The sequence below is a fragment of the Ailuropoda melanoleuca genome, chromosome 17 (assembly GCF_002007445.2).
Source record: "Ailuropoda melanoleuca isolate Jingjing chromosome 17, ASM200744v2, whole genome shotgun sequence".
In the NCBI taxonomy this organism is placed as follows: domain Eukaryota; kingdom Metazoa; phylum Chordata; class Mammalia; order Carnivora; family Ursidae; genus Ailuropoda; species Ailuropoda melanoleuca.
In genome coordinates, this window is record NC_048234.1 from 12,508,643 (window position 1) to 12,528,712 (window position 20,070).

Consider the following 20,070-nt stretch of genomic DNA (forward strand, 5'->3'; position numbering starts at 1 on the left):
CAGAGCTCAGCTTGCATCATTTCTTGAAGAATGCCTTTCCCATTGTTCCCAGGCTAGGTCAGTTTCTTCTGCTGCATGATCCTACAGAACTTTGTTCCATTCCTTCAGAGCATTACCCCCTTTTTCAAGGTCTTTGTTCATTATCTTCAGGGAAGAAGGATTTACTCACCAGTGTATCTGTAGTGCCTAGCACAGCACGTTGCTAATGTTCAATAAATGTTGGCTGAAATTTAAAATGTATGCTTATCTGCTCAGTCCCTGCTATGCACCAAACCCTATGGTAGGCCCTTAGAGGATACAGAGATGAGTAAGACAGATGCTTGAATTTAAGGAACTCTACGCCAGTTAAGAGCAATGGATATGGTATGGACTTTGGAGACAATTTTCTGCAACAGAGTGGAAGTGTCTCTACGAGAACAGCAAAGTGCTTTGGGAGTCAGTTGGAAGAACAGCAGATCAATTTCATATGGGGAAATAAATTCATTCAACACACACCTTGAATGAAAATGCAGTTTCACTATGTGCTATGCACTGTTCCAAGCATTTTACGTGGCCGAGGTCATTGTAAGAATCCTACAGATGGAGAAAACAGGCAGAGAGAGGTCAGCCAAGTAACTTGTCCAAAGTCACACAGCTAGTAAGCAGTAGGAAAGGGATTTGAATCCAGGCTACCTGCCTGGCTCCAGTCTTCAAGACAGGTAAAGCCTCACAGAAGAGGTGGCAGTTAAGTCATGCTTGAAGGATTTGGCCAGGTGGAAAACGGGACGGCCATTCCAAGCAAAATCCGGGAAAACAAGTTTAGTTTCTTCCTTTGCCCACAGCCCCATTAAATCACAGGAGGACTTTCACAAATCCACCTGATAAAGAGAAAAGCAAAAGACGGCTACTGCGAATAGCGGAACTGTTTCCATGGGAACAGTAACTGGTTCCCAGGTAGGTGAAATCTCGCGCTGCTTGAGCCGGAGGAAGTGACGTCGGGCTGCTGTTGAGGCCCTGTGGAGGATCGCCGCGGCCCCTCCTCCCAGAGCAGCCGCCTTTTCCCGCGTGAGCTACCTCTGCTGCTCGGGCCGCCGGGGGGAAACATGGCGTCTGCCCTGGAGCAATTCGTGAACAGTGTCCGACAGCTCTCGGCTCAAGGTGAGGCCCTGGGCCGCCGGGCTGGGCCTGGGCGGACCCTCCGGGCCGCGGGGACGGGCTTGCAACCCCAGCCGCCAGCGCGGACGGCTGGGACCTCCCTGTTAGTCCCGAGCCTCGTCTCCGGGGCCGGGATCGGGGTTGCGGCGCTCAGACCCGGAGGGTTCGGGCGCGGCGGAGGTCGAGCAGCCCCGTCGCGCTCTCGGTCTCAGTGGCTCTCGTCTCCCGGCCTGTGCGCTCGGCGACCTGGCCACCTCCCATCCCTGGGGCCGGCTGGACCCTCCTCCCCCCGGCCCGGGCCCCTTCCACCCGGGCGCTTCGCTTGACAGTTTTGGGGGCGGTGACTTCCGCTGGACGCCTTCCCGAGCGCCGGTTGGTCCCTTCGGCCTCCCTTGCCTGCGGTGATTGGTGCACAGCCTCGCCTGTCACGGTGGCGCTTGGCAGCCTCTGGACTAGGCCGCGGGCAGCGGGCGCGAGAAGAATCCTTTCTGGGTGCCTTGGCTGGGAGGCTTGCCTTGGCCCGGAGGCTTGCCTTGGCCCGCTGCTCAGCTGCCGGCCGGCGCGCCCTCGGGAAGCCTCCGCGCCTATTTTAGTCCGGCGGAGTGCCGAGGGAGCTCTCGCTTGTAGAGCTGCATTTGCAGGGGTGGAATGGTGACCATTATTACTTAAATTTTCATGCTCCTTGGTTCATTCATCTCATCACCTGAATATAGAATGCTGGACTCAGAATTAAAGTAATCGGCTGCAGGCAGTGAAAGCCCCTTTAACCACCCTGTTTCTTCATCTCTAAAATAAAAATTAGTCCCTACTTCAGAGAGGTGTTGGGATTGAATGAGAGGAAGCGTGTAAAAGCGCTTGAAACAGTACCTATTATATGAGGTGCAATAGATGCAGTTACAAATTATTGCTAGCAGCTATTAGTTGTAAAGCTCTAGGAGCTGCATGACCTTGGACAAGTCACCTTTAATCTCTCGAGTCTCTATTTCCATTTGTAAAAATGGAGGAGTGCTATTTACTTCACTGTTGCTGTAAGTTAACGGATCGGCTACGAAGCTATGCTCAGTGAAATACTTCTCCTTTCCCTTATTATGGATAGAAACGAGGTTCACAGGGAAGGCACAGACTTGCAGTCTCTATGAATGAAGAAACCATTCATTCACTCATTTATGCCACAAACTATTTGTTTTCTACTTCCTGGGATGTAGTATGGGTATTTAGATTTGGGTTGGAATCTTGTCAGTCACTTCATGTGTGAGCCACTTAATTTTCTCTGGGCCAGTATTCTCACTTACAAAATGGAACAGGGACTATTGAGCAAGTGAGATTTATCTGAAACCGTTGTATGCTTGCTGTGCAAGTCACTGCTTTAGGAACAGTCTTCCAGGCAGAGATAAACGTGATACTTTCACTGCCTGTGGCTTCTGTGCCTCATGCTCACTGCATAGTAAATGTTTATGAGCTTTCTGTTTTTTCTGCTCTTACTTGGAATTTTCTGATATGGACCTTAAGTGAAGGGAATTTCATAATTTCCAGCTTTCTTTGATTAAAGGAAATTTCATTGGCCACATCTCTGGGCTCATGTCATATGCACCCAGTGGCACTGAACTTACTGTTGACTCTCCCCTTGGCCCACAATAGTTAACTATCTTATGATTTCATAGTGATTCAGCTTTTATTTTAAGTCTCAACTCTGCATTGGTTATTTAATTGGGGAAAAATAATGGACTGAAATGCTTATTTTTGTGTGTTTCCTATCATTGTAAATGTATTTAGAGTAGTGAGTAAAAAAAGGGAGGCAAATTATTTAACTAGAGGAAGCTGTCTATGTCACATTTACCAGTGACATTTGTAATAAAATGATGGTATTTCACCATTCAACTTGTGTTATCTTGGAAGATGATACTTAATCAGATCACAGATTTTTTAATTCTTATTTTACCGTGTAATAATAGTATATTTCTTTGTTTTGGGTAAGAATTTAAAAGTGTAGTATAGAAGCCCCAGAAACAAAATTACCAAAGTTCCTAGCTACAGTCACTTGGATTTTAAGTATTATACTATTTGTTTTTTTGATAAGGAAAAAAAATCCCTCCGCTACTAAATAAAAATAGCTGATATGTGTAACTTGAAGTTCAAAATGCAAAATAGAACTACAAAGGAGGAGACAACAACAAGAGGTTGTTGCCCATGGACTTACATAAACCCCATATACCACCACCCCCCAAAAGACAGCTAGCAGCAGAGCGCGGCCATGGTGTCCATTATCAGTACAACCCATCAACCATCAAAATCAGTACTGCGGAGTACCAACTTGGGCCTAATTAGATTCTGTACCTTAGTTGTTAAAACATAACATTGTGGGATGTGAAAAAAATCAGTGGATCAATTTGGAGATTAATTAACAGGCTGTTGATTGATTGGCTGGTACGTAAGCACTGTATTCTGAAACTGGAGAAATGACACGGCCTGTCCACCAGAGTTTATGTTGAATTACCTAACCGCCACAACCCCAGGTGATGCAGAGAGGGCACAGAGAGAACACATTTTCAAGTTAGCCAGGGGAAGGGAGGTGAGATGAGGGTCCGAAGAAGGCCCAGGCTGATTGCTGAATGAAGTGTATGAGTTGGTAGAGGGAGACCCAGGGGAACAGCGTGAAGGAGGGAACAGCAAGCATGGAGAACAGGATGTATAGAGGCATAAAGGTGAGAGAACATGGCATGTTGCTTGAATTTTCTGAGCTTGGTGTGACCAGAGTAAGTGTGTGTGTTGGAGAGGGGAGGGCAGCAGCAGGTGGCTCAGGGTCCTGTCACCTGACTGAGGCATTAGACTTCTTAAAACCATTGGAATAATTTGACTGAATTTTACATTTTGGAAAGATCCCACAGGTAGGATTATGGAGAATGGGTTGGGGGAGAGAAGAGTGAAGTAGGAGGACTGTTCCAAAGATTTATGATGTAGTCCAGGCAAGAAATGATAAAGGTCCAAATTAAGGCAGGGGAGAGAGGAAGGAATGGAGCTGAGAGACTTAGAAAGTAAAATTAAAAGTAAAATCGGGGGCACCTGGGTGGCTCAGCCGGTTAAGCATCTGCCTTTGGCTCAGGTCATGATCTCAGGGTCCTGGGATCGAGCCCCGCGTCGGGCTCGTATTTGGTGACATTTTGGATACAGAGAGGAAGATGAGAGTGTGGTGATGGTAATGTGTGCATTTCTGGCATGGGGGATGGAAGAGAGAACAGAAGAAATATACAAACTTTACGGGGCCAGAGGGAAATGGGTGGTCTAGTTTTGAGGTCATCGTCAAGGCCATTTCACTTCTTTGGCCCTTCTGAGTCCTTATCTGAAATGAAGGAGATACAAGAAGTCATCTTCAGGTCATTTCTTACGGAGGTACGGAGTCTGTGGTTAGAGTTTCTTTAGTTTGGTTAGTGCCGCAACTGAATGATAGTGTTATTCCTGTTTTCCAGGGCAAATGACTCAGCTTTGCGAACTGATCAACAAGAGTGGGGAACTCCTTGCAAAGAACTTATCCCATCTGGACACTGTGCTCGGGGCTCTGGACGTGCAAGAGCACTCCTTAGGCGTCCTTGCTGTTTTGTAAGGGGCATCTTCTTTTATGGTTTTGTGCTTGCTAAACCTGAACGCTCTGCACTTTCTGGCTGTCCTTTTTTTTTGGTTGGAAAAGTAAACCATGTAAACAACATGGAGCTCTTTAGCACGATTATAAATTTAAGTCACAGAAGTTACATTTTCCTCATCCCAGCTAATCGTGGCATGTTATATTTTCAGTTTTATCATTTTTAACTGTTGTTTATGTTTCTGTACATTTTGAAATTTATTTTTAAAACTCAAATGGCCATCTCAGTTGTGGGCACTATGGTTTGCATGTATCTGAATACTTTTCTTCATGTAACCCATCGGATTGTCCACATTTTTTACCTCGGAAAGCAAATAGGGAAGAGAGATGGCACAGGGCACGGTGGGATGTGTTGAGTGAAATTACCAATGATCCAAAGCAACGTTGGTTCCAGTTCCCTTCAAACAAGTTCAAGCTGTTCAAGACCAAATTAAATAGATTTCATTTCAGTCGGAGTTCCTTGTAACTCTGTGCGCTTGACAGAATTCTTTTTCTCTTGATGTTTTAGTATTACAAATTGGGATGTTATGCTTGTCGTGAAAGTTGAAACAATGTAAATAAACCCAGAGGAAATGGACTTCAAGCGAGGGTCTGGCTTCCCTGGCCCAGAGATTCCTGAGACAAAGATGTGCCAGGAATAGAGTTTAGAGAAGAAACTTTGTCACAATGAAGGAGTCTGGAGCTGTGGGCTACAATATGGTAGCCATTAGCCGCATGTCGCTACTGAAATGTAAATTCATGAACGTGACCGCTTTAGTTCCTCGGGTGCACTAGCCACTTGTCAGTACTCAGTAGCCACATGTAGCTGCTACGTTGGACAGCACAGATAAAGAACATTTCTACCATTGCAGAAGGTTCTTTTGGGATGGTGCTGGCAGGTAAAGACTTCTACTGTGTGTGTTTGCTGGTTAGAAAAACTGGATAGCACGCGTGTTTCATGCACACACAAACTTAACCTGTAGATGTGTATCAGGTGAGGTCAAGTACACGAAAGCATCTCGAAGCTCGAAGGTTTATCTGAAAAAGAAAACCTGGAGCGAACCCTGAACTTGTTTCTGAGCACCCTGGATTTGAATTATGTTCTTCCAGTTACAAGGTGTCGGGCCCTGAGCTTCATAAAATGGAAATCACAGGGCCCTGCTGACCTATTGTGAAAGCCAAATGAGATCGTTTGAGATAACATTTTGACGAGATGTTCAGTTACAGATGTGAGGTGACACTATTAGGTCGAATAATATATATAGAGACGGAAGAACAAATGCAAAGATTTAGAGGCATTTGTGTTCAGGCCGTCATATCCATTTCGTTTTCCTTGAAGTTCATTTGAGCAGTTCATTTATTTGTGAAAAAGAACAGCTTGTAGTTTCCTCGTAAGCAGTGCCCGAGTGGTAGGTAACGTATCTGGTTGCCTCCCCACGCCTATCTCTGGCCCCCTCTCATCTGCCCCATCTGCCAAGTGACTCAGGGTGGATCATCCGTGTCCTCCCCTCCCGTCCCCCCCCCCCGGCCTGCCCATCAGCTGGCTCTTTCTCCCAGCTGGACCGCAGCACCCCGTGACCCGCAGCCATAGCCTCCAGCCAGTCTGGAGCTCTCAGTCCTTGTCCCCCTTCAGTGTGCTGTCCTCAGAGCAGGAAAAACAACCGCTTTTCAGATGAGTAAATAGCTCTAAGCACATTGGAGCTCTAAAGGAAAATGGTTTTGAAAACTTTTGGTTAGAAGTTTATATTCAGTTCCTTCAGGAATATTAGACAACATGATATTTGGCCTCATTTAAGGGTGTTTTCTTTTTTCAAAGTTCTTTTTAAAGCCTATTTTTCTCAGCCTTTATTTGTGTCTATGTTCTGTGTCTTGATGTGCCAAGAATCAGGTCAGTCTGTTTCTTAGTTTTTTAAACATATCCTGACTCATTTACGTTGATAGAGCACTGGAGATAGGATGACCTTCTGGCCTCAGTTGCCTCTTTGTTTTCCCTCATGAAATATCAGGATGAATTGATTCTTTTCTCTTTATTCCAGATTTGTGAAGTTTTCCATGCCTAGTGTTCCTGACTTCGAAACATTATTCTCACAGGTTCAGCTTTTCATCAGCACTTGTAACGGGGAGCACATCCGATACGCAACAGACACTTGTAAGCTAAATAATACTTTATTTCCCACCGAATGCATTTTGCCTGTGTAGTCATTGATGTTGTCAACATTTTGTCATTGCTGTCTCTAGTTGCTGGGCTTTGCCATCAACTGACAAACGCACTTGTGGAAAGGAAACAGGTAAGCAATGTTATTCAAGTATTTATGGTTACATTTTAAGAAATATTTAACTGACACAATGAACCGATTGGTTAAGGTTCCAGGTTAGTACTGAGCATCCTGATGGATGGATGTGGTGGGCAAGCATTGGCTGTAGGGACAGCTGCTCCTGCACCAGGTGAGGCCTCTGAGACACAGGGAGAAGTAGTGCCTCAGGGCAGTCTGCTACTGCTGGTGGATGTTTCTGGAACTACCATTCTAGCGCCCGTTGTGTTATCATTTACTGGGTTTTTTCTTTGTTTGCTAGAAGTTTTAACTTTTGGTTATAACATTTTAGCTTTACTAAAAGTGGCAAGAACAATACGAAGAATCCCCATATGTACCTTTCACCCACGTTCTCCAAATGTTAACATATTTTACCACACTTACCTTTTCTCTTTCTCTCTCTCTCTTTTTTTCTTTTCTGAGCCATTGAGAAGAAAATTGCAGATACGTTGCCACTTACCCTAAATACTTCAGTGAGTGTTTCCTAAAAATTAGGACATTCTCTTACATGACCACAATACAGTGATCAATATCAGAGTCCTTTAAACAAATCTACTGACCTTATTCAGAGATTTTGCCACCGGTTTCCCTAATGTCCTTTACAACAGAAGAAGATCTCAGGTCGTGAATTGCATTGGGTCTTCATGCCTCTTCATCTCCTTTAATCTGAAAGAGTTCTTTGGTCTTTCTTAACTTTTGTGATACTGACGCAAGTTCTGATTTGGGTTGTTTTTTTTAAAATTATCATTTGAAATTGAACTTTAAGAGAGTGCTTGGAAGGAGACAAGACAGAAAGAACCATTTGGTATTTTGTCGGAATATTAAACAAATTGTGGTTTGAAAAAAATGGTTAAAAAAAAAAATCTTTATTGAAAAACCCAAGTAAGTTATTTAGCAATTTTAGAGTCACATCTCCTGTCCAGAAACTGACTAGCTCACGTGAAACTTGGTCTTGTTATTTATAATCAAGGCAGGAAACGGTCTGTTTATAAGTTATGGTATCAGTTTCAGTAGGAATTTATTATCAGGGAAGAGATGGTGGTGTTGGGGAGAATTTATGGCTGATCCCTAGACTGCCCTGTGGGTAGATGCCAACATCTTTCCCACAGCTATGTTGACTAAGCATGGGCTCTTTACTGTAAATAATTTGGAAATTGTTTGTTTCGATGTAAATATAATGAGCTGTTGAGAAAGTAATGCTGCTTTTTTTTTTTTTTTTTTGGGGGTAATACTGCTTTTGCTTATTGATCTTCAGTAAAAAAAAAAAAGAATAAGCTTTATGATTTAAAAAATGATGCTGAATTACTCTAAAATAGCATAAGAAACGGCTTAAGAAAATGTTTTCTGATTGAATAGGGACAGAAATTTCCTGAAAGAGTATGGAAACCTCCTATTGTTATTTAAAGGAACCTATCAATTAGTGTTATCTTTTATTTGTAAGTGACAACATAAGATCCAATGTGCTGCCATCTTTGAGAACTTATCTGAAAGAGATGTCATTTCTGACAGCCCCTGCGAGGAATCGGCATCCTTAAGCAAGCCATAGACAAGATGCAAATGAATACAAACCAGCTGACCTCAGTACACGCCGATCTCTGCCAGGTAAGCCGTGAGCGGTGCGAGTCACGCCGGGTCAGCGGTGGAAGCGATGGGTTTGCTCAATAAAGGAAAGCAATCTGGTGGAGACCGTGATAGGTTCTGGAAGTCGAAATACATAGGTGCATTATCAGTAAAGGACTTTCCAGCTGGCCACTCCTGGACGCAAACTGTAGAACAGGGCCCAGCCAGTAGGTTTGTGATGTGAGGGAACTGAGTAATGAATGCGTGTGATGTTAAAAATGTCCCAAGTCATTTTTTTTTAAGGAATTATGGAGTCTGAGAATAAATACAGGCAACTTCTTACACCTTGAAGTCTTACTCATTTATTTTATTTTACGCGGTTCCAAACCCAGAAGGCAAAAGGGAACATGTGTAATGAAATCTTCCTACCACCCTGCTCATTAGCCACCCATCTCTACTCTCCAGAGGAAATCCATTGTTAGTTTTTTGCACAAAAGATATTTTGTGCACATATAAGCAAATGCATGCATTTTCTCTCTCTCTTTTTTTTACACAAATAGTAATGATCTGTATGAACTCTTGTGTACCTTGCTTTTTTCTACTGAATGTATCTTGGAGAGGACTCCACATCAATGCTTAATAGCTACAGAGTATTCCATAACACTGGGGGGAGAGGGTTCAACCAGCCCCATGGGGAATAGATTGTGTCTTTAATAACATGGTACCTGGATTATCCCAGTTACGTTCTAGTATCACATCAAAGTGCGTTCTTTTTTCTTTACTTTTTGTCTTTTAAAAACCTTTGGTGATTGACATATAACGTACGTACAGTAACATGCACTGGTCTTAAACGCACAGCTCTGAGTTTGTACCTAGAGCTGCCCCCGTGCCAGCATCGTGCGGTTACAGAACGATGCCATCTGCTTACCTTCTGGAGTTTGAGTTGAGCAATTCCCTACACTCACATACAGGATTCAGCAATTGAAAAGAAATAATTGAAGAGAAACTTCCATTTTTATCATGCCATCCTGGTCTGTCTCTTCTCTTCAAAGAGAAAAAGGACTCACCTGTCTTGGCATCTGTAAACGGAATGGGTGAAGGTGGCTGATTATAGCCGAGCTTTCATTCATCTGTGGAGTACTTTATCTCATGGCTGCATAGTCTTTCTATAAAGAAATGCTGTTGTATTCTGAATGCTTAGGAAAATGGGGCACTGTGTCAACATTTAGAACATTTTTTTTTTTTAATTTTATTTATTTATTCGACAGAGATAGAGACAGCCAGCGAGAGAAGGAACACAAGCAGGGGGAGTGGGAGAGGAAGAAGGAGGCTCATAGCGGAAGAGCCTGATGTGGGGCTCGATCCCATAACGCCGGGATCACGCCCTGAGCCGAAGGCAGATGCTTAACTGCTGTGCCACCCAGGCGCCCCAACATTTAGAACATTTTTAATCAATAAAATGGTTTAAAATATTTTCTTGACCTTTCTGGAATCTATGAATGTGCTCCTTCTGCTAAAGCCTGCCAAGTACAATTAAAATGATGGTGTACTGTAACATTTTTCACAGCTTTGTTTGCTGGCAAAGTGCTTTAAGCCTGCCCTTCCGTACCTTGATGTGGACATGATGGATATCTGCAAAGAGAATGGAGCCTATGACGCAAAGCACTTTTTATGTTACTATTATTATGGAGGGATGATCTATACCGGACTGAAGAACTTCGAAAGAGCATTGTACTTTTATGAACAGGTAATCGTCAATCTAGATGCCCCTCAGGTTGCCTTGAACTTGTGTGATCAAAGACGCACACAGCTGGGTAGATCGATCTCGGGCCTCTGAGTTTCGGGGAGAGGTCCATTCAAACACTTTCTCTGTCATCACGCAAATGGTGGTAAACTGTTCCTTAAGTCGAAGGGCGGTGGCAGTGGAGGGAGGAGCTTTACCATGTGGGGTCTGAGCGAGGCTTTGCCACTCACGCCCTGTCAGATTCGGGTTAAGTTCCAAACGTCACCTGACCTTTAAAGCTTCCTTTGCAGAAAGGGAAGAGAGTGAATGGAATGATCTTTGAAGTGTCTTTGTTCTAAAACCACATGTGGTGTTCTGTTAAATTTTAGTAAAACATTCCTATGTGGAAAACCCCTTCCTGCTTTGTGTCTGTGCAACGGCCACTGGGCTGTGTAAGGAGATATATTACACAGTTTGGTAGAAGTTTTTAGAGTCTGAGAGAGAGGTACAATATTGGCTATACTAGCATTTTAAGAAATTTGTCAGATGTCTGTATTTCTTATTACATTCATAGCACATATTAAGGTAATAAAGGATATTCTAAGCCTTGAAGGAGCTCACAATGTAGTGGAAATGTTAACACAGAAATAGACACGCATGGCACACCTCTCTGATGGAGCATTGCCTCAGTGAGCGGGGGGTTGATAAACACTGTAAGGGGACCGAGGGAAGAGTCACCGGAAGGTGCTGTTGGGCAGAGATGGTGTCATTAAAGGATGTGTCTAGTCAGGGGCACCTGGCTGGCTCAGTCAGTAGGACACGCAGCTCTTAATCTCGGCGTCTTGAGTTCAAGCTCCATGTTGAGTGTAGAGCTGACTCAAAAAAATGATGTCTCTAGTCAAGTAAAATCTTCAAGGTGACTTCTCTTTAAGAGTTTCAGAGCACATAGTCAAAAGTTTGAGTTCTTTCCAAAATGATAAAGACACTTCACAGCCACTGAGTGAATGATCATTTTATAGACCAAAATGATAGCTGATAACATACTGATGAGCCAGAAATATCAAGATGATGAGGGCATTAAAAAGGCAGGAAAGTATGTAATGCACTTAAAAAAAGTATTTCTATCACAAGTAGTTAAAATGTTAAAATATTTTGATACAGATAGGAGCCTTTTCGCTGAAAGTGTGTTTATCCCCAGATTTTGCCCTAACGGCAAACATTGTGTCATGTTCGTCAGCTTCGTGCAGCTGTGTTGGAATAATACACAGGCAGCTGTAGACAGCACTAGTACCTTAACTTCGGAAGGTGATACAGGCTTTTTTTTACCACTTAAAAACATTCCGAAAGAAAGATGTACTTACTGGAAAAAAAATCAGATCATACAGCATCATATAAGCAAAAAGTGAAAGCAGCTCCGTCTTCTCATATCGCATCACATGTTGACTGCTTGATTCACTAGGCCTTGATTGGTGGGAATGTACGTTGATTGTGCTGTTTCACTATTAGAGCAGTGATGTGTAGGAATCATTGTATGTGTATCCACACGCACTTAGCGTTTCTGTAGAATGTCAACTACCTCACAGGCTCAGTGGTTTGAGTTTTGATTTGGAATATTTGAACTGACTTGGGTATGATAGTTTTCACTTCTCCCTGACCTTCTTAAATCCGGGTGAAAGAAAATGGAAAGGTAGCCACAGAATGGGAGAAGATATTTGCAGATCCCATTTCTGATAAGACACTTGGCAGCCAGAATGTACAAAGACCTCTTACAACCCAACAATAAAAAAACCTAAAATTTTTAAAATGGTCAATGGATTTGAATAGACATTTCTCCGAAGAAGATACACAAATGGCCAATAAATACACGAAAAGATACTCATCATCAGTAGTGGTCAAGGAAATACAAATCAAATCCACACCCTGCTTGTGTTCCCTCTCTCGCTAGCTGTCTCTATCTCTGTCAAATAAATAAATAAAATCTTTTAAAAAAAAAACATCAAACCCACAATGTGATACCAATTCACACCCAGTAGGATGGCTAGGATTAGAAAGAGACAGCCAACAATAACCAGCATTGACGAGCAGGTGGAGAATTTGGGATCCTCCTAACTGCCCATGGGAGTGTAAAATGGTGTAGCCACTGGGGAAAAGTCTGGAGTTCCTTGAAATGTTAAACTTAGAGTTACCACCATGACCCAGCAGTTCCACTCTTAGGAATATACCCGAGGGAAATGAAGACAAATGTCTCCAGAATCCGTACACTGATGTTCAAAGCCGCTTTATTCATAGTGGCCAGGAGGATGACACACAAAATGTGGCCTAGCCATACAGTGAGATGATTCAGCCATAAGGTGGCATGAGGCACCAGTAACTGCTACAACACGGATGACCTTGAAAACAAGTGGAAGAAGCCAGTCCAGTCACAAAAGCCCACCTGTTTATTATGACGCCATTCTATGAAATGTCCCGAATAGGCAAATCCAGAGAGAGAGTAGAATGATGGTTGCCTGGGGCTGGAGGGAGGAGAGAGTGGGGAGTGACTGCTAAGGGGTGTGGGGTTTCCTTTTGGGGCGTTAGAAGTGTTCTGAAATTAGGTAATGGTCATAAATAGTTGGACAACATGGTGAATATACTGACAGCCACTGAATAGTATACTTGAAAAGGGTCATTTTATAGCATGAGAATCATATCTCAATAAAGATGCTAATAAATTACTAATAGGACATGAAATATAAGAATGGTTATTGTATTAAAGTGATACGTGTGGCTGATTACCCTTTGTGCTATGGTGTGCTCTCTCCTCTCACGCAGGCTATAACTACTCCTGCCATGGCCGTCAGTCACATCATGTTGGAGTCCTATAAAAAGTATATTCTAGTTTCTTTGATATTACTTGGAAAAGTACAACAGCTACCGAAATATACGTCTCAAATTGTGGGTAGATTCATTAAGGTGAGTGTTTTAAAGTAATGTCTTAGGTGACAAGTTAAGTCCCTAAGGAAATCGTAATGATAGCTAGTTCTGTAATTTTCTTCTATAACAACTTAGCTCTCCAACAGCTTGAGGTTAGCAGACATTTAATAAATTTAACTGCAGACACTGATGGTCTGGGAGCCATATACCCTCTGGTCACCTGACTGGGGTAGAATGTTTTTAAGAAATTTGTTTTCGGACTTTTGCTCTGAGTAATTATTGCCGTAGATGTTTAGGCTTCTATCAAGGCTGTTTTGTTGTTGTTGTCGTTGTTATTCATTATAATTTAGCAGAAATATTGAAAGGGCAGTGCTGATTTTATTGAACTCAATCTGCCCAGGTGTGGGAAATCTTCCTAGAGCCCCCATATGAAAACCGCAAGTTCTGCTCACTGAACTTTTGTTTTCACTGAGGACCGCGCTTTGGGCTCACATTAAAAAATAAATTAAATATTTTTTAAAAATTGTTTGAAATAGATGCTCAGGGTTTAGAATTAAATTGGGCAGTTCAAAAGGCTATGAGGTCAGTCATTTGGATAACAATTTTAATCCTGTTCTTTGTATAGAATTCAAAATTTCAGGATATCAATTTGAAAATCTTCCCAACGAGAAGATTTTTATGCTGTCTTGTTGAAGATAGCCAAGTGTTCTTTGCCAAAGACCCTTATTGTGGTTCTTAGAGCTCCAGGTTACCCAGTCACAGATTGTGGGGGCGAGTAAGAGAGGTCCCTCGAATCCCATGGAAGAGTGATAGGCAGAGTAGCCGTTCTCAGATCATTTTGGAGAACTGCATGGTCCCTTCAGGTGGCCCTCGAGCTGGCCTGTTTTAGCAAGAATGTTTTTATAAAGTGATGTCTTCGTGACTGCGGGGTGTCATTCACAAGCATTAGTAGTTTATGAGGATATCATCCATGGTAGAGAACACGGACTTCAGAGTAGAGATAGAAGTTTGAACCCCATTTCCACCTGTGCCCCTCATGACCACCCCACATTCTCTCAGGCCTCTGCCCCAATTTCTTGATATTTAAAATAGAGGATAATGTATATGAAATGCCCCAAAGCGGCTCAGGCTCTTAGTAGGCCCTCAGCCACTGCTAGTTCTCTTGTTCTGTCTTCTCTTTACTTATCAGAAAAGAGCAGATGATCCTGTGGCATGCGGTGAGGTGTCTGTATGTGTGTGGGAATGTGTGCAAGAGAGGTGAGAGTGATGGAGATTGTGCCTGCTGTTTCCCAGTGTAATTGATTAACATTATTGAATGTAGCATATGTTCACCTGCTGTGCAGTTATTTGCTCTGAAATACGAAGTTTTTTTGACAATAAATCACTCCCTAGTGCGTTTCTATCTTTGGTCTTAAACACTAGGCATTCACTTTGGGTGAGTTCTAAGTTGTTCGGTAGCAGTAACGGATATTGATGTCTTTGTTCAAACTATAGTAGCGTGTCTCCTTGTGCTCCCTGTAGCACGTGTGTACCTCTGCTGCTTTAATCTGAAGTTTTTCCCACCTTTAAACCTCTAGCCTCTTAGCAACGCGTACCACGAGTTAGCACAAGTCTATTCAACCAACAATCCCTCAGAACTCCGCAACCTGGTGAACAAGCACAGCGAGACTTTTACTCGTGATAACAACATGGGGCTGGTGAAGCAATGCCTGTCTTCTCTTTATAAGAAGAATATTCAAAGGCTAACCAAGGTGAGGCCAGTGACGCCCTCAGATAGCATTCCTGATTCCCCCAGGGCCTCCCCCTCTTCTCTCCTCCTTCTTAGTGCTGAGGAAGCAGAGACAGGGATAAAGCGTGGCAGGATGTCTCTACTAAGCAACAGCTCTCACAATTGATGACCAGAAAGAGTTTGATTTCTACCTTTTGGTCTTTTCAGGGCTAGAGCAGGGTATTTGAGAAGAGGAACAGGTGAAGAGGAAGACAGGTAGGAGATACGGCTCCATGGGGAGGCAGAGAAAGGTAGCCTGAGAGAGGTAAACAGTGCCATGGGCAGACGGGGTGGCACTAACGATGCACGTGAGTCCCCAGTGACCAGCGTGGAACCTCTTGGGCTGTGCTGGTGTCTGTTCGAACTGCTTACTTGAACACGGCACTACCCTGACGCTGGCACTTAGGCCAGAGTCGACTGAGCTATGTGCAGGTCAGCTGTAGGAGGTAAGCCAGTTACACGAGTTTTATTTTCAAAATGAAAGTATGCTGATGGTTTTGGATGACAGGAAACATGCTGATTATCAAGTATTCAAACAGTACAAAAAAGTATAGAAGAAACATGAAATCTCAGGCAACCTCCAAAGGCACGTGCTGCAGGGAACAGGGAGCAGAGAGCAGCTTAAAGCTACAGGGTTGCTTTTGCCTCCAGAGAAGGAGTCTAGTCGGACGCAGCAGCGGGGCGGGGTGAAGAGCAGAGGAGCCAGAATGGGGATGTCCGTTGCTAGGTGACCTAGCGGTGGGGGGGGGGGGCGGCGCTGGGCTGTGCGTGGAGGATCTGACAGTGGGAGGACCTGGAGAAGCCAGAGAGGGGTGAGGAGGGGACAGTCGTGGAGACAAGTAGGCCGAGCAAGGTACAGGAAATTGAAGTCTTCACTTGTGTGAAACTGCTTATGTACATCTTTAAAAATTAACAATAATTTCATTTTCTTGCTTGCTACTCTCCGAAGTAAAGTATATGGTCATTGGCTTATTACGAATTCTCAACCTCAGGGTTTTAACACGCCCTGCTCTGAAAAGGCCATTGCTGTAAATATTGCCAGTTTTCCTTAAAAAAGAGCTCCTTTAATGTGTTCTTGAAAGGGGACATTTCCCAGTCCCCAGCAGAGCAGTGGTAAACACTGATTTCTAAGTCCCCATACGGTTTATACATTTTAGCTTTGAATTTTGAAGAATGAATGTGAATATTATCAATTATATTTAATAGGTAATACATTTACAATGCAACATTCAAAAGATATAAAAATCATCCGGTTCCTATACCCTAGCCACCCCTTTTCTTTCTTCAGAGGCAGCCCAGCGTTACCAGTGTCTCGGGTGGCCTTCTAGAGCTCGTCTGCCCACATCACACAGGCATGCACACCCTCTCTCTCTCTTGCAGATACACACTCTCTTTCCGTTCGTTTACACAGCGTGCCATGCACACCATTCACTCTCCTTTTTTATATTTAAAGTTACATGTTATCATCTCAGCTTCTCTTTTAGTCCCTGAGCAGTATCCTTGCTATTTATTTATTATTCATTTAACAACTGCACAGGAGTGTGTTGCCGCGGTTGTACCAGGCCGCACTAAGATGCCCTCTCCTGCTGGGCATTGAAGTGGTTCTGCTCCTTTGCTCTCGCAGACGGTGCTGCGGTGAGTAAGCTAGTGCGTACGTCTCTCAGACACGCAGGAGGCGGTGTGCAGCACGCACTTCTGGAAGTCATCACTCCTCTAGGAAAGTGATGACTAAAGCCGCAGGTTTCAGCAACTTCAAGTCATCTTCACAACAAAAAATTATTTTGCACAGTAATGGAAAGCAGATTTTCAGTGATTCAGTAGAGCTCTTTCCACATTTAATAAAATGTACGTCCTCAATTGTTTCTACCTGTGATTAATTCTACTTCTGAATTTCAGACCTTTTTAACATTATCATTACAAGATATGGCAAGTCGCGTGCAGTTATCTGGACCTCAGGAGGCAGAGAAATATGTCCTACACATGGTAAGTGTGTTTGCACTTTTAAGAAGTTAATTAGTGGACTTTTGTCCTTGTAAAAGTCATAGGTGTTCATTACAGAAAATATTAAAAAAGAGAAAGAGAGGGACAGCCAAAGTCAACCTCTGGACATTTTGGTTTACTTCCTTAAAATCTATGGCGTTTCCAGTCTTATGTACTCGTATGATATACATGGTGTGTCCTGTTAATTTTTAAAACACCTGTGAAATAGTTCAGATGTACCAAGAGTCACAAAGCAGAGCTACTCAACGTGCTGGTCCAGGATGACGTCTTGACCTTGTGCCCATATGTAGGTCAGGGCATTGCTGCCTACACCAAGGATGTCCTGTTCAACTAGAGAGTGAAGTCGTTGACTGGGATCTGACTTGAGCCCCTTACCTCCTTGTGGGCCATTGTCAGTTCATGACCACACTTAAAGCAATATCGACAATAAAGGGGGGCAAAAGCAGGCACCATCTCAGTACCTGCATTCAGAATCAGATATCACAGTGTCCCTGCTGGTAACGCCCCAGTTGCATCTCTGCACTCCCCAAATTTGGATAAGCATAGTTTAAATAAGTACATGGTGGAGGCACCTAGGTGACTCAGTTGGTTAAGCATCTGCCTTCAGCTCAGGTCATGATCTTGGGGTCCTGGGATTGAGCGTCAGGTCAGGCTCCCTGCTCCGTGGGGAGTCTGCTTCTCCCTCTCCCTCCCCCCCCACGCCTACTCATGTTCTCTTTGTCTGTCAAATAAATAAAATCCTTAAAAATAAACAAATAAATGAGTACAAGGTAATCCACCAAGTTGATACATTGTAATCTACTTACCGATTCAGTTTTGTAAATACATGGCTCTGATCTGATCCATCAAACCAAACTTATGCCCTCAGCCCAGGTCAGGCAAATCTTGGGTGTAGCAAGTCAACATTTTACATTTTTCTGCTCATCTCCCGTCTGATTTCAGGAGCACTGCCACATCACGATTAGGGGTAATAGAACTCTTTTCCATTGTGATCACAGACTACTTTATGTCCATAGTGCAATTTACAAATGTTTAGAAGTTTTTTCCTTCCACCTAATTCTCAAAACACACACACCTCCCAAACAAAATCTGTCTGACTTGACCAACCATGGAGTGCCTGTCAGGAGCACCTTGCTAAACCCCACAGGGGTTATACAGACTGAGGAAGCTACACAGTACCCCTAGGAAACTCACTATTTGGTCGGTGAGAAGAAATGCATAACTGTCTCTGACACCTGCAAGGACACACGAGCTCGGGAAGTGCTTTGAGGGATCAAAGGAAGGGGATGGGTTTTGAACCTTGTGTGACCAACCCAGACAGACCCTGACAGGCTCTGGATCAGCCAGGGGTGTTTTGTCTACTAGGGGACGTTTGGCAATGTCTGAGGATAATTTTGGTTGTCACAGCTAGGGGTCCTAACGTCTAGTGGGCAGAGGCCAGAGATGCTGCTATACGTCCTACAATGCACAGGACGGCTCCCACAGCAGACAGCGATCAGCCCGGGATAGCCACACTGCCAAGCGTGGGTGTGAGCTCAAGACTCGCCCTAGACATAAGGTCTATGGGGGAGGGGGGGATTTTTTTTTTTTTTTAAGTAAGACGTCTTTTTTTTTTTTAGAGCAGTTTGAGGTTCATAGCAAAATGGAGAGGAAGGTACAGAGATTTCCTGTATGCCCCCTGCCCCTGCACATCAACTTTCCCCATTAGCAGCAGCCCTCACCGGAGTGGCGCGTGTGTTAAGTTGCCGGACCTCCCCTGATACATGGTCATTCGGAGTCTCTAGTTTATACGACGGTTCGTTCTTGGTGGTGTACTCTGTAGGTTTGGACGGGTGTATAAGGATGTGTAGCCATCATTATGTGTCATACAGAGTTCTTTTTACTGCCCTCAAAAGCCTCTGTGCTCTGCCTTTTCATCCCACCCCTGGCAACCACTCATCTTTCTTATTGTCTCCATAGTTTTGCTTATTCCAGAATGTCATGTAATTGGAATCCTACAGTATGTAGCCTTTCCACATTGGCTTATTTCATTTAGTAGTCAGAATTTAAGGTTCCTCGGTGTCTTTTCATGGCTCGATAGCTCGTTTCCTTTCCGTGCTGAGTAATATTCCATTGCCTGGATGTGGCACAGTTTATCCATTCATCTCCTGAAGGACGTCTTGGTTGCTCTCAAAGTTTGGCGATTATGAGTAAAGCGACTATAAACATCCCTGTCAGGTTTTTGTGTGGGTATATGTTTTCAGCTCCCTTGGGTAAATGCCAAGGAGTGTGATGGCTGGATCCTATGGTAAGACTGTGTTTAGTTTCGTAAGAAGCTCCCAACTGTCTTCCAAAGCGGCAGCACCCATTCCCACCAGCAGTGAAAGAGAGGTCCGACTGGCCCACAGCCTCAGCAGCACTGGCTGTCTGTGTTTCAGGTTTTGGCCGCTCTGGTAGGCGTAGGGCCGTATCAGAGTTTCATTTGCACAGCTCTGATGACAGACGATGTGAAGCATCTTTTCATATGCCTATTTGCCTTCTGTATGTCTTCTTTAAAGGGTGAGGTATCCAGGTATTTGGCCCATTTTTTAATGTTTTCGTGTTGAGTTTTAAGAACTCTTTGTATATATTTTTCTTTCTCTTTTCTTTTCTTTCTTTTTCTTTTTTTCTTTCTCTTTCTTTCTTTCTTTCTTTTTATTTTTTTTAAAAATTTTATTTATTTATTCGACAGAGACAGAGACAGCCAGCGAGAGAGGGAACACAAGCAGGGGGAGTGGGAGAGGGAAGCAGGCTCATAGCGAAGAGCCTGACTTGGGGCTCGATCCCATAACGCCGGGATCACGCCCTGAGCCGAAGGCAGACGCCTAACCGCTGTGCCACCCAGGCGCTTGCTTGCTTTCTTTCTTTCTTTCTTTCTTTCTTTCTTTCTTTCTTCCTTTCCTTTCCTTTCCTTTCCTTTCCTTTCCTTTCCTTTCCTTTCCTTCTTCCTTCCCTTCCCTTCTCCCTTCCCTTCCCTTCTCCCTTCCCTTCCCTTCTCCCTTCCCTTCCCTTCTCCCTTCCCTTCCTT

General features: G+C 43.7%; 1 protein-coding gene across 2 annotated transcripts in view; it reads left to right on the top strand.

The window, feature by feature from the left end:
- Positions 1–981: 981 nt before the first annotated feature.
- COPS3 (COP9 signalosome subunit 3) overlaps positions 982–20,070 on the top strand; it is a 24,989-nt gene continuing 5,900 nt past the window's right edge. Inside the window, exons 1-9 of one of the 2 annotated variants that reach the window (XM_002929617.4) lie at positions 982–1,137; positions 4,599–4,728; positions 6,784–6,896; positions 6,986–7,035; positions 8,569–8,661; positions 10,187–10,366; positions 13,154–13,294; positions 14,833–15,006; positions 16,920–17,006. In XM_002929617.4, the coding sequence (XP_002929663.1) occupies positions 1,083–1,137; positions 4,599–4,728; positions 6,784–6,896; positions 6,986–7,035; positions 8,569–8,661; positions 10,187–10,366; positions 13,154–13,294; positions 14,833–15,006; positions 16,920–17,006 (1,023 nt within the window). In that variant the 5' untranslated portion in view covers positions 982–1,082. Of the gene's footprint in view, positions 1,138–4,598; positions 4,729–6,783; positions 6,897–6,985; positions 7,036–8,500; positions 8,662–10,186; positions 10,367–13,153; positions 13,295–14,832; positions 15,007–16,919; positions 17,007–20,070 lie in introns of those variants that run through there. The other variant, XM_034646901.1, reaches the window with a different exon arrangement.